Consider the following 14,830-nt stretch of genomic DNA (forward strand, 5'->3'; position numbering starts at 1 on the left):
TACATCCCAGCATTGTCTGATGTCCTCTGGCTATTCCTGAACTTGCCTTTCAACCAAAACTATTTTGAGAAAGCCCCACTCTGAACTAGTATACTCCTCTCTTCCCAAAGCATTAAAACAGAGACAACATCTATAATTATCAGTAATTGTTGTTGTGGATCCAAGTATTAATACAGAAGCAAGGAGACCTCTGCAAGATTTGTTGTCGTCGCTGTTACAAACTTAATTATTGGGTAGAAATGTTGAAGGTTGCCTCTAAACAGAAGAGGAGTAAGAGAGCCTTTCCCATGAATCCATGGCAGGAAACTTGGGCTCTCTTTCTGGGTCATCCTCTAGCTTTCTCTGGGTGGCCTTGGGCTAGTGATTTCAACACTCCTTAGCATCCTGGGGTAAGATGGGATGATGACACATGGTGCCTATTTATTGCACTGCTTTGCCAGGATAATTGATTGTACTGGTCAAGGGCTGCAGAGGAATGGAAGTACCTTGTGTATGACAAACCATACTATACCTGGGGCAGTGGAAAGTGCAGGGATCCAAAAAGCAGATTAACCTGTCTTGTTTCCTTAGTTTAAAAAGGGAGGTGGACGGTCACCAACTGTACCTGCTGAAGTTCTCCTCGAGCCGATAGAGCTGTTGATCACTTTCACAAGCCCTCGAGACGCTGGCAAAAATGAATCCACTATCGTTTGGGACAGACCTGGGCCAGCGATGACTCTTCGTTGATACTTGCATTCTTTGAACAGAGAGACACACAGTTGCCAGGAACACTCAGATTCTTGCCATAACAGAGGAGCCTCAGTTACTTTTTTGACGTGGTGTCGGTTCCTCTATTAACTGTCGCGGGTCCCCACGCAGGTGACTCCATGCGGCGCTGCTTTCTTCCCCAGGGCTGCGGTGGCCTTCCTAGTGCATTGTTCCTAACTTTGCGTTCAGATTGCTTGGGTTGCAGAATTCTAAGAAATAAAACGATGCCAATTGCTGATGTCGGAGTTGCATACGACAAAGCGGGTGGGTCGCCATGGGGTCACAGGAACTTCAAGGTAAGTGGTGGCCTGGGGAGAAAGGCCTCCCCGCAGAGCAGCCCCTCATTCTGGGGACGAGGTGGGGGGGGGGGTTGGGAGTTGGGGGGATCGGGCGGGAGCCGCCTCCTCCCCCGGACCTTTGGGGCAGTGTGGAGTCAGCAGCGATTCCTCTTGGGCCCCTCCAGCGCCAGGAGGGGGATTCACAGCGACAAAGGAAGGGGGGTGCGGGAGGCGGGGGCCGGGGGCTGCGGCGCCCAGGCTTGCTGGGCGGCGGAGGAGGGAGGCCGCCCAGCGCCCCGCGCCAGGTCTCCGCGTGTGCAGTGTGTTGTGGGCCGGCCGCGCCCCTCCCCTCCCCTCCCCTCCTCTCCCTCCCGTCTGGTCCCTTCCCCTCCCTCCTCGTCCCTCCCCTCCTCTCCCCTCCCCTCGCCTCCTCCCCGTCCCTCCCCTCGCCGCGTCCCCTCCCCCGCGGCCCGGAGCGAGCGCCGCGCCAGCGCCACACGGCCCGGCCGCCGAGCGCGACGACACACACCGAACAGGTGGCCGGAGGCTGCGGCGCCGCGCGGGCACAGGCGGGCGAGCCCGGGGCCAGGCCGGGTTAGGCGCGGCGAGGGCTGCAGGCCGGGCATGCGAGCCGATCGGGCCCCCGGCCGCGGCCCCTAGCCTCGCGCCGCGCGCCCCGCGCCGCGCGCCCCGCGTGCAGTCGCCTCGGCCCAGGGCGCTCCGGCCCCTCCGGCCGCGGTCACCGAGGGGCGCGGGCCGGCCCGCGGCGGCGGCGGCGGCGGCGGCATGAAAGTGACCGTGTGCTTCGGGAGGACCCGGGTGGTCGTGCCGTGCGGGGACGGCCACATGAAAGTTTTCAGCCTCATCCAGCAAGCGGTGACCCGCTACCGGAAGGCCATCGCCAAGGTGAGGGGCCGGGGGCGCGGGCGGGGGCGGGCGGGCGGCCGAGGGGGCGGAGGAGGGCGGAGGAGCGGGAGGAGGGAAGGCGCCGGGATCAATATGGCGCTTCCTGGAAGGGGAGGCGGCGGCGGAGGCGGGGAGAGGGAGCGCGCGGCGGCCCGCCCGGCCTGCGCCCCCCGGCCGGGCTGCGGGCCGCAAACTTCCCCGCGCCCGGCCCCCACGCCCCAGCCCCCACGCCCCAGCCCCCGCTGTTCCTTCGAGGTCCGGCCGCCGGCGCCCCGAGCCTCCGGGGAGCCGAGCCGGAGCCGCGGCAGGGCGTGCGGAGCCGCTCCCGGCCGCGGGCTGCGGCCCCGGCTCCCCGCCCTGGGCCGCGGGCGGAGGCCGGGCGAGGGAACTTTTCCTGCTGGAGCGGAGTTCGCCCCGCGCGCGGGGAGAGTGGCTCGCTGGTGCCTCTGCGCCCCCCGCCGGGCGGTGGGGGGAGCCCCTCCTGCGTGCCCTGCCGGGCGGGGGTCCCGGGGCGGGTGGGGGCGCGGCGCCGGGAGCGACCAGCTCCAGCTGGCTCGCGATCGTTGCTGGAACCCTGCACTTCGGAGACCGAGAGGCCCGGGAGCACAGCTGGCTCCTGGAAGGAGCACAGCCTGGAGATGGGTCACCGAATTCCGAGTGTTCCTGCCGGCACCTCGCGGTGGACTCGTCTGCACCGAGCTCCCTGCGGAGCCCGGGCCGCGCCCCGGCCTGGAGTGGAGTGGATTTCCCTTTTCCCCGTGGAGTGATAACATTGTCTCCACTTCCCTGCATTCCTCTACAATGTGTCAGAAGTGAAAAGGCTTTTTGTTAAATTGTTTTATCGTCTGTGTCTGTTTGACAACAGCCCACGCTTCCCAAGTTTCTCTCAAGCACCTGAGGATATTTCCTTTGCGCCAGAGGAACGTTGGTTGGAAAGCACAGTCACTTTCAGAATTCCCGTTTTGTCTCCGATCTTGGAGTGGTTTGAGCCCTGTGGGTCTGGGGGCCACAGAGGAAAAAATTTTTTTACACTCCTGTTTTGAGGAGAGAGGAAAATTAGCCCGCGTTTGGCCTTTTAAAGATAACCTTGGGGACGGTTAAGAACCTGACACAGTGATGGAATATGTTGACTTTATTTCAGGGCTCTAAAATGTTCCTTACAGTTGGTTGAACTTTTATTGAAAATCAAATAAAATTAGTGGAAATTGGGCACCTGCTTATCTTGAACCACTGTCAACCTCTGAACCTACCTTAAATATTTTAAAGGGTTGTTTATGGATGACAGTTTGTGATCTAAATGTTCGGTACCAATAATCAGATTGCACATGTACTCAGGAAACCAACAGAATAAACTGTGAGAGGAAAGAAAATAATATATACTTTGCAGTGTGCCCAGGTTCCGAGTACAGAGGAGTGATGGACGTTTCTTGGCTTACATGCTTAAAATGGACCTGCTTAACATTAGTCATTTACATGCTTAAACATTAACATGCTTAACATTAGTCATATTTCATTATCACATGATGCATGTGGGTGGAACAGCTTGTTTGGGAGATACAAATGTAGTTGTTTGGGTCATTTGTATGCTCCACAGAAATTCTTAAGCATTTACTGTGACTGAGGCATTGTTCTGGGTGCTGGACATCTGTGAGATCCACTGGCTGCTTGTGGAAATTGGACTGTGAGACTCAAGGAGATATAGGCCACACGGTCCTGCAAGTGAGGGTAGCCAGCCTTTGGACTGGCGAGTTACAGTGCAGTGGGGAGAAGACAGGCCTCTGGGGTTTTGAGTAGATGGAGTTGAGAAGCCTTGGTGAGAGAGCTGGACTTTGTCTTTAGGTATCGGTGGTGGTTTTGCAATGACTGGGGAGCATGAAGAAGGAAACATAGGTTTCTGCAGGGCACCTGGGAAAGCGCCCAAGAGAAGCAGCATCAGAGCTGAGTTTTGAAGGGTAGGCGTGAGACTGATTACTGTTCCTGGTGGAGATGGAAGGAAGGAAGGGTCATGCTCAGAAAGTGACGGTGTTGTTGGAGTTGGAAATAAATGACTCAGAGGCTTCCAAAATTGTTTAAATTCTCTTTAAGTACAATTCACAGTTCAGCAGGTAAATTTTAAAATGGGCTTTGTGGTCTACAAAGTTCAGTCATCAGATCACAAGACTGTTGACTCTCCAGTGTTGCATGAGCTGGAGTTTCTTCCAGGTCCATTTGTATTTTTTTCCTCTTAAATGATTAGGTAATGGCTAAGATGAAACTTTAGTGGTTCTTTCCATTTTGTCCACCTCCTTTAAAATGGTTATGCAGCAAACACTTATTAACACTTGTTTTAACTTTTATCCTCTTATCTCTTCCTTACCCCTTACTGTTGAATAGAACAAGATAAATTTTGTATGAAGAACTGGGTAACTGGGTAGCTGTAGAGTGGTGTTTGGTTGCTAGGTGACATGTGCCATGCCGAACTCCCATCTGGTGGGGAAAAATGGGGGAAGATCATGTTTATGGCTTTGTATAAAAACCAGCTAAGCTGGAAAAAGAAAGAAAGAAATTAAAGAAAAAAGGAAAGAGAAAGAATGATCCCAAGCCACTAAGACTTTCTCTGCAGTGAGCATTTTGTGGTGTGGTGGGGCTAATTTTTGGCATTATATTTAAGCTGTTTTCAGGTTAAACAAATACGTTTTTCTGGGCAGTGGAGTGGTGTGACTGAATACCAGAAATGTCCTCAATAAGCAGATATTTGAAGGCTTACAGTTATTCATAGCACTTTTTTTCCCCTCCAGTTAAAAACTTTTTCTGTTTATGATCCCTGATGGGTGAAAATGGGTTGGCTGTTCTTCCCCATCCACCCATCCTCATCCAGACCATCTCTGAGGAGGGTGCCCTGCTAGACGTGGAGGACCGTGTCATGTGGACTGTTCTGCTCCTACCTGTGGCCTGACTCATCCATGGCCCCCGATGGACACACGGTGCAGAGCACCAACTGCCCGGACTCTATAATGTGGTGACTTGGCTTCTCAGGGCTTTGCCTGCTCTTTCTTTATTCTCAGTGGATCAGGGCTGGCCTGACTTCCCATTTTTTCCTGCTGTGCACCTTAACTCTGGTTAGCAGGAAAAAAAAAATCTCCATTCTTTTTAAAAAAAAAATTGTTTATTTGTTGAAGGGCTACTGTATGCAAAATGTCATGCTCTATGAAGAAATGTAAGGCTGAATTCTTGCTTTCAAGAAGAATGTAATCTGGGAAACAGGGTGAATATATTAAACTAGAAATAACAGTAGGCAATAACATTAATTAGCAATAGAGTGGTACATACAGAGAGTAGCTGCTTCTGGATTTCAGAGATGGAAGTGGTCATTATAGCCTGGGGGTGGCAATCTCCTGGAATCACTGGGCTTTGCGTATACTAGGCTTAGTCAGTGGGAAGGCTGGCCTGGATTTAGGACGGCACTTCCTAACTGGGTAGTGGAGTAACCCCCAAATCCATTTGCCTGGCTTAGGTGTCCTGGTTTGACAGGTGAATCTGGAATGTGTCGGCTGCCATGCTGAGGGGTGAAAGGGAGGGCATTGTCGGTGAGCATCAGGGCTGGTTTGGCTCCTGTGCTGCTGTCCTGTCAGATGGTGGGGCAGGACCAAGCTGAGGAGGGCCGGGAATGCCAGGATGAGACCCTGAGGCTTCGTACAGTCTGATGGTCCGGGGGGACTGAGGTGTTTGGGCAGGACTAGTTCTCTTCCGGGCAGAGGACCAGGATCACCTTCAGTCCACAGAAACACTGCTGGTCCCTGAGGAGTAATGAAGGGAAGAAAAAAGTGAGGGAGGGCTGTGACTGGAACCTCTTAGCTCCCTTCCGTCTCACCCCCAGACCTCTTTTAGGTCTCAACCCCTCTTTTAGGGGTTGAGGGGGAGCTTTGGATTGAATTTGGAGACCTGGGTTTTCTCACCGTTTAACCTTGGGCAGACCAGCCCTACGGAGCCTCATTTCCTCATCTCTTGAACAGGTTCCTCCCCTGCAGGGTTCCTGTGAGTACTGAGGGGTGATGAATGGGCAGCTCCTCAGCTCTGCATCTGGATCCCTAATTGGTTTTACTCACCAAATGGTTTTACTGCCTGTGAGACTTTCCTGAGTAGTCTGCTAGTTCTGTTTGGGTTTTTCCTCTTTGCTCGGGAAGACAGTGTGTAATTTAATTAAAGAATAGGTAGGAATGTTAATATTTGCCTAAGCAACACCGCAATGAAGAGCACATTGTGTGTGTGTGTGTGTGTGTGTGTGTGTAGAGAATGTAAAAATCGCGGATGTTACAGCTTTACTCTGGGTTGACTTCTGGGCCTCCATTTTTATTTGGGGGGAGGGGCACTGCTTCTGTTCTTTGAGCATGGAAACCTTGAGTTATTTAATAGCAATTTATTTGTGGCTCAGCTGGTAAAGAATCCACCTGCAATGTGGGAGACCTGGGTTCCATCCCTGGGTTGGAAAGATCCACTGGAGAAGGGAAAGGCTACCCACTCCAGTATTCTGGCCTGGAGAAAAGAGTCGGACACGACTGAGCAACTTTCACTTTCAGTTTGTTGGTATATAAAAAAAAAAAACACAAACATAAATTTATGGGCAGTAACTTTTGAAAATACACTTTCCTTTTTTTGGGACGGGGAGGACTGTTGATTACCAAAACCATGTAAGTCATGGTTTGTATGAAGAATCTTGTGTTTGGTGTGTGATTTCTTGTGGACAGATGGCTGACTGCATGTTGTTACACATTCGCAAGTTTATTGAAACTTTTAGGAAAATAGGAAACTTCTAGGAAATTGTTGCAGAGTTTGAATGACCTTATTTTTGAATAGTGAAATGAAATACATTTTATTATTTTGTTAACATTTTCTCATCTTCCTCTTCAAAAAGAAAAAAAAGAAGAAACATGTCTGAATGGTTGATCTTTCTAAAATGCACATTTCCATGTACTCTTCTGCTTAAGGACCCCAATATCAGCTTTCCCCAGAGGCCAGGTCCTACCACCTCAGCAGGGCCTGTCCCTTGTAGGACCCCTCCTGCCTCTTCCACCTCAAACCCTCCCACTTCATCCCTACCCATTTGGCCTTGCTTGCACTTTCCTGCCTTTGCTCTGGTATTTTCAGTTTCCCCCACCTAGATCACTTGCTTGCTTCACATCTGCTCCTCTCCTGAGCCTCAGCTCAGCTCCGGCTGGCCCCGCACCCAAGGCTGTTTGAGGTTCTCCCCGCTTCCCACAGCTCCCGTACTGACCTGGAGGAATGTGCCTTGTTGTGGGTGCTTCGGGGTATTTGTTTTGGAACAGAACTATGCCCCTTCTCCTCCAGATGAGGTGCTTGAAGGTGATGGTCCTGCCTCAGTCTTACCGGTATCTGCCATGTAGTCCATCTTACAAGCTGAGTAGGTGCAAAATTGAGGATAAATACGTGGCACGTATTCTCAGACAAAAAATGCACTTTTGCTTGGAAGACTGTATGATTTTGAAGACTTTAAAGTTTTGTATGTTTGGCGTATTGGGACAGAGATTGATTTAGTGTGGTTTCAGGGTACCTGGAAGTTATTCTCTGGTGTCATTTGTTTTCAAGGAGTTTGGTCTGTTTTTCAGCCAGAGCGGAGGAATCATCCTGGGGTTTGCTTTGGGCCTGTTTCAAGGCTGGTGGCCAGGGCAATGCAGGAATCTGGCCCCAAGACACACCTGTGCTGGGTCTGGCGCTTCTAATTCTGTCAGTTGGGATCCGTGGGTAAGTGCCAGGAGTAAACAGAAATGTTTAGGATCTGAGATTCACAGGGAGAATCTGGCGATGCATGGTGCTTCCTGGCTTGTGACGAATGTTGTGAATTGGGCACGGGAGGTAACCTGTGCACGTCAAAGGGCCACGTGCACAGAATCTCCATCTGTGCTGGAAGGTTTGTTCAGGCCTAGAGTTGGATGCAGGTGGGTGGTGGTGAACACTTGAAAGATGACCCGAGCCCTCTGCCCTTTTTCAAGGATGGAAAGAAACACATACGATTGGTCTAGGAAAGTGCTTTCCCCAAGTGGAGGTGCTCTTCCATGGCGTAGAGGTGGGCAGCCCACACAGGCGACTTTTCTCCCACTTGGCCACTCACGTAGCAGTCCAAGGTGCCACCAAGGTCAATGGCAGTGGAACAGGGCTCAGAAAATTTATGCCAATTTTTTTTTTTTTTTTTTTACCAGTTTTTGGCATCTTTTCTGTGGTATCTTTGGTATCTTTTACATGGAAAAGAGAAAAATCTTAATAAAAAGAAATGTAAAGTTCTGTCATCATAGTAGGAAGGTGATTGTTTTTTGTCTTACAGTCATTATTTTATCCAATTGAAAATTTTTTTCCATTTGGAAGGATTATGTAAAAATGCTTTTCCTTCATGGCTCTGTCTTCCTGCATCTGACCTTCCATCTTTAGGTGTTCCTGCCATGAAATATTACTTTTGTTTATTCATTTCTCCTCCTTCAACTAATATTGGAACTTAGAAATACAATTTCCAGCTTCTTTCCAAATGACTTGAAATGTGAATTATTTAGTTTTTTCACTCTCGATACTAGCTTATACACACACATGAGAAATTGAAAACACATCTATAGAAAAAATATATACATGAATGTCTATGACATGATTCATAACAGCCAAAAAATAGAACAAGTCAAATGTTCATCAACTGAAGAAAATGTGGTATATCTATAACATTAGAATATTATTAAGCTGTAAAGATGAATGAAGCTGTGATGCATGCCTCACTAGAGGTGCACCTTGCAAACCGTATGCTACATAAAGGAAGCCAGTCATAAAGGCCCACATACTATGAGTCCAAATTTACAAAATGACCAGAATAGGCAAATCTGTAGACGCAGAAAGTAGAGTAGAGTTGCTGGGGCCGGGGGGTTGAAGAATGGTAGGTGGCTGTTTATGGGGATGGGGTTGATCTTTGGGATGATGAAAGTGTTCTCAATTTAGATAGTCATGATGGTTGTATGCCTCTGTAAGTATACTATAAACATCACTGAACTGTACACTTTAAATGGGTGAATTGTGTAATATATTGTTATGTCTCAATAAAGATGCTTAAAAAAATAGACTGCATAAGCCACTATGGACAGAGCTCCATTTTTTAGGTATTTAATAGTTCTGAGAGTCCCATAAAACATGTTTTTCTGTGTTAGAGATGTTCAAATGAAGACTGGCTATTTTTAGGAGTTTTCCATACAATGTGTGAACCTGGTTTCTCGAGGTTGCCCGCTCTCTCCTGGTGCTGTCTGCTCAGCCCTTGACTGGTGAGAATCCGTGTTCCCTAGTACCCCCTGGAAAGGCTTCACCAACTGACCGTTCACCTGTTCTGCCTTCTTCTCCCTCAGCCCAGTCCACCATCTGCCCCGGTGGTTGATTCAGATGATCTAAGATGTCCATCATGGAAGAACTTTTCCAGTTTTTGGGTTTGAGCTTTGGCAGATCTCACAAGCTCTGTGCGCATCAGTTTTCCCATCTTCATCTCCCTATACTCAGAAGTTCTGGGCTGGCTTCTGCTTTCTGGCCCCCTGGGCAACAGCCACCCTGAGTCTGCGTGGTTGGTGGTTGTGCCTGTGGGACCATCAGGCATGAGAGGCTTTTCAGAGGTGCGAACAGAGTAGATCTCAACTCCTCCGACCCTCCCTGTGAGAATGTTTTGCTTCCTTTACTTTGAAATGATGGGCTTGACCCGCAGGTCAGACATATGCTGTTTGAAAGTTAGGATGTATTTTGCTTGGACTGTCCCTCAGAATTCCTTACTGTCCCAAGATAAATATCTCTTAAAAATAAATTACATGCTCAGAAGTAACTTAATAAGACTGTGTCCTTTGTGAAGTGTTACTAAAGGTATGATTCTGCATGGTTCTAAATGTATGGCATGTGTATACACATACATGCACAAATGTATTCATGAATTTGGTATTTTTATGGTGATATCAATTTAAGGGGTTTTAGAGATGACTGGTCCCTACTTTTAATGTTCTTTAATATTCAGAAATGATAAGGCAAGTTTTTGGAACTCAGGTTTATTTTTTCCTGGTGTGTAGTTTTTCTTGTTTTTGTACTGCATCCCTGTATGATAGGATTTATGTATCTGAAAAGACCTCTTTGAGATATTCTATTATACAAAGCAATCTTTCCTTCTCTGTTTATTTTAGAAAACAACTCACTATATATAAAAAAAACCTAGGGTTCCTAAATACTAAAACAATGTGGTATTAACAGATGAAAAACACAGAAAGGCTGTTTCTGTGTAAGTGGTTGAGATGAGAATGGGCTATTTTGTTCTAGTTCTTTGCAGTATACAATAAAAACTGGGAAATATTTTTTCATGTTCGTGATTTAATTTTTTCCAAATCTAATATTGAATCCAGAATTAAAAAATAATCCATTTCCCAGGGAACACAGGAAGGCTTTTAAGATACACCATTTGTAATTCTGAAACCTGTTGTGCAAAGTCATATGTGAATACTACTTAGCCAGATTCCTGCCCAACAGGGGTATAGTCTAACCTGAGATTCTCTCATTCCAGCCAGCAGCACCTGCAGAAGAAGGAGGGGAGATGTGCATGTTATTGGTTCCTGGTGAGCCACCATACAGGATATGACTAATCTCTAAATCCATGAAAGCTGAATGTAGGATTTGGTATTTTTATTGTTTTGTTAGAGATCTGGGAAAAAACCTTTCAGATAAATCAAGGGGATTGCTACATGAAAGTGCCTCATTTGGGTTGATAACTACTTAAACAACTGCATCTGGAAGGTGGTGGCATTTCTGCATTGGTACTGCCTGAGGAATATGAAATGAGTCATATTTTAAATTATGAAGGCATATACTATTGGGAATTTTTTTTTCAAGGAAACCTGGAAAGCTAATAAAACCCTGAATTTTTTATAGTGGAGTCAGTTTTATCTTTTGTATTTCATGACCCACTTTTTAAAAACACAGATGTTTGGTAAAACACAATTAGCTGGAGGTGGAAAGTTTGGTGGTGGATGTTTTTTTGTTTTTCTCCTTCTAGGAGGCAAGCACATCAGTATGACACAGTCTGGGCCAGGATTCAGAAGAACAGATTACGTCATTTGTGTATCAGAAAGCAAGAACGGTAACCTCTGTCAGCCTAGGATCCATGTCCTTCATGGGATTGTTGTGAACGTTTAAAGAGAGAATGTTATAGAAAGGCCTTGCAGGAAGGAAAACAGAGATTTTGAGAGCTATACTGTTCTTTAGCTCTTGCTAAGAATGGTCACAAGTGATTAAGGCTCACTTGAATAAATGCTTCTAAATTGTTTCTTCTCATCTTCCTTAGAACTGCTCTAGATGTGGAATATTGAATATTTCGGGGGAAAAAAGAGTTCTCCCTTTAAAAGTCTTGAAAGTATTTTGTTGTTTGAGAAATAAAATCCCAGTGACATTGTTATAGATGCTCCAAAGATGTCCATAGAGGAATATCTTTCGTCGTTTTTGGTTTTGGCCATGGTAGTTTTGAACTTCGATAAGTCTCACCAGCTGTCTGAGCCGCAGTTTTCTCATCTGCAATTTGGGAGTATTTTCTTTAGTTAGCAGTCATAGAGATCAAGGGATTTATTATAGATAATTCCACTGCCATGTTATAGACTCTTAGTCAATTTTATATCTTTTCCTTTCCTTCAAGTTTCACACAGAAATTAGACACACTTTTAATGGCTAATTCATAAAATCAACTTGATTTTTATTTGATTTATAATTCTAGTTGTCATTTTTCAAGATGGTTTGTCAAAGAGTTAGCACTTTCTTCTTAAAAGTACTATAGAAATTCCAGTATTTAGTATTCCAGTTTTGGTACTTTTACTAAATCAGTTGGAAATAGGGGGAAAAAAATGTTCTAATAATCCAGTAGCTGATTCTTTTACAGATCAAGAAGTGTGTTTATCCTAACTGTAGCTTTTTCTGTTATTAGCCTTTTCTTTTTTTTTTTTTAACTTTATCTATTTTTGGCTGTGCTGGGTCTTCATTGCTCCCCATGGACTTGCTCAAGTTGAGGCAAGCTGGGGCTACTTGTTGTGGTGCTCGGGCTTCTCATTTCGGTGACTTGTTGCAGAGCTCAGGCTCTAGGGTGAGTGGGTTTCGGCAGCTGCACTCGAGCTTAGTTGCTCTGTGGCATATGGGATCCACCTGGACCAGGATTGAACTCCTGTCCCCTGAAGTGGCATGCAGATTCTTAACCACTGGACCACCAGGGAAGTCCTATTAGCCCTTCTTATTTTCTAAAATAATTGCAGCTGCCATACTGCTAGATGAATGGAGATTATGGGACTTTACTTTGCTATATTTACAATATTTTAAAAGGCACTGGTTACACATTATTCCATTAAAGAAATCTTTTGAAAGTTGGAAAGAGTAAAACTAGAATTGTAAATACTATTGATATTTAAAAAATCCTAAAGATCTTTAAGACAGCTGTTTTAAAGACCTTTAGCATTTATTAACTAGTAGTTCTGAGAGTACACTGGAGCACAAAGAGATAATCTGAGTTATAAAAAAAATGGGAAGGTTGACAGTTTTGTGACCCCTCTCATCCTTTATTCAATAGGCCTCTATAATTCACATGCCCGTAACACTTCTTCACTCTTTTCTGTATCTTTAAGATGGTGATTTGGGGCAGCTAAATCAGCAGTAAATGCACACCAAACATCTTTTGCTTGGGTAGATAGTTGTAAGGGTTGACAGATTGATACAACTTTTAATACTTTAGTTCAGCTAAAGGCACCCAATGCCAATCCCCTGAAGACTTCGCCCAAGAGTTGACCTATTTATCATTCTGAACCAGGAGTGGTGCCTGAGAGGCTTCCTCAGGGTTCTGGGTGGGGCTGTGCTAAAATGCCAGACTTGCCAACTCATCAAAACTCAACTGAGTTCATGCCCAAGAGGACCACTTCTTACTTACCTTTTCCCTTTCACAGTATTGAGAGTTGTCTTCCTCTCTTTGAGGACTTTAAACACCTTATTAATTCAAGCTTCCTCCCTCTCTGCATATGTCTTTAGGGAAGTTGCTAGGTAGTGATTAAAATAATAAAGCTTATCTAGTTGTGCAGCATTCATATTTTGACTTTGATTCCTTCCATATTTGTTTATACACATTGTGTCAGGTGAGTGCATTTGAAATCCAAAGCTTTTGATTCACACAAGGCCTAAAAAGAGATACAGCAACACTGTTGATTGGAATTTATATATATCATTTCCATTCACAATTTCCTGTGTTTTTGTGCTTTGTAATGAAAGTGATAAATAGTGCTTTCAGAACCTTTCCAGAATACCCCAGAATTTTATAACAAAACTGTAGAGAAATAGCTCTGGGGGAGTTTTTTTCTCCCCAGCTTTATTGAGGTGTAATTGACAAATAAAATTGTAAGATATTTAAAAGTGTGCACCGTTATTTGATACACCTGTACATTGTGCAGACTTCCTCCCATTGAGTTAATTAACGCGTTCATCTCATCTTGAGTATTTCTTTATGTTCTCTGGGAACACTTAAATTGTACTCTTTGACTTGGGAGCATTTTAGACAGATCTGTTCTGATGGGTGATTGGAGTGGAGTTTTAGTCTAAAGCAGAAGAGTTTTTGGTCCTGGGCTGTTTTTCCACCTATGAGGAGGGAAGCCGCCTCCTTTATAGATTCAGGGGAGTGGTATTTTCAGGTCAGTCTTTTGGTGTCAATAACCTTTTTAGGTCAGAATGGATGATAGAAAGCTCTTGCACAAGAGGTGCTGTATCAAGGGCATTATGTATCTGCCTGTCACATTGGGGAGCTGTTGAGAAAGTACTTTTAACAGTGATACCCATCACATCTCAGTCCCAGTTAGTTGAGGAGTTTCTGACAGGTAGGAGGGTAAGCAGGACACAGTGGTATCAGGTAAAGAGTAGCAGTGATAACGCCTATTATCAACAGGCATGGTTAGCACTCTGGGGGCATTTTGTAACATCAGGCCCTAAGTCTGGGCTCATGCTCAGTAAACCCATGGAGTGGTAGGGAGGCAACTCTGAGTTTATGGGTGAGGACGCTTGGGCTAAAGAAGATTAAGAAGGTGGCAAACAGTTGTACATCTGATGTGACCCCTCTGGCTGGAGAGCCTGTATTGTTCTACAGGAAAGAATGAACAGCACCCATTGGAGAAGACAAGTTCTTTTCTGATCTAGGTTTCATCCAGTGGCTCATGAGTGAAGGGAAGAAGTGCACATTTGGGATGATGGAGCTGGCTGGTTCAGGGAGGCTAGACGTCGAAGCCCCTTGCTGCTCAGGTGTGGTCTATGGGTCAGCAGTGCTGGCTTTGCTTGGAAGATTGTTAGGAATGGAGAATCATGGACCCCATCCCTGAGAGATGCTCTCAAAATCTGCGTTTTAGTCAGATCCTCAGATGATTCTAAGCTTCCCTGATAGCTCAGCTGGTAAAGAATCCAAATGGGTACCCTCTCCAGTATTGTGACCTGGAAAATTCCATGGACAGGGAGCCTGGCAGGCTACAGTCCATGGGGTCACAGAGTCAGACACGACTGAGAGACTTTCACTCACTCAGGTGATTCCAGGGGCTTCCCTGGTGGTTCAGTGATAAAGAACCTGTCTACCAATGAAGGAGACTCGAGTTTGATCCCTGGGTCAGGTAGATCCCCTGGAGGAGGAAATGGCAACCCACTCTGCTGTTCTTGCCTAGAGAATCCCATGGAAAGAGGAGCCTGGCTGTCTATAATCCATGGGATTGCAAAGAGTTGGCCACAACTTATTGACTAAAACAACAACAGATGATTCAGAGCAGTTGCTCTCAACTCTGGCTGCAGGTAGGAACATCTGAAAGGGTTTTAAGAACTGGATGCTCAGGCTCCCCACGAACCAAGGGAATCAGGTC

General features: G+C 46.3%; 1 protein-coding gene across 14 annotated transcripts in view; it reads left to right on the forward strand.

Moving 5' to 3' along the window:
* The first annotated feature begins 1,534 nt into the window (after nucleotides 1–1,534).
* The window catches only part of PARD3 (par-3 family cell polarity regulator), a 579,453-nt gene continuing 566,157 nt past the window's right edge, over nucleotides 1,535–14,830 (forward strand). For 4 of the 14 annotated variants that reach the window (XM_070380959.1, XM_070380960.1, XM_070380963.1 and 1 more), the window contains exon 1: nucleotides 1,539–1,931. In XM_070380959.1, coding sequence (XP_070237060.1) covers nucleotides 1,812–1,931 — 120 coding nt within the window. In that variant the 5' untranslated portion in view covers nucleotides 1,539–1,811. Of the gene's footprint in view, nucleotides 1,932–14,830 lie in introns of all 14 variants that reach the window. The other 10 variants (XM_070380965.1, XM_070380967.1, XM_070380973.1 and 7 more) reach the window with 5 other exon arrangements.

The sequence above is a fragment of the Bos mutus genome, chromosome 13 (genome assembly GCF_027580195.1).
Source record: "Bos mutus isolate GX-2022 chromosome 13, NWIPB_WYAK_1.1, whole genome shotgun sequence".
NCBI lineage: Eukaryota > Metazoa > Chordata > Mammalia > Artiodactyla > Bovidae > Bos > Bos mutus.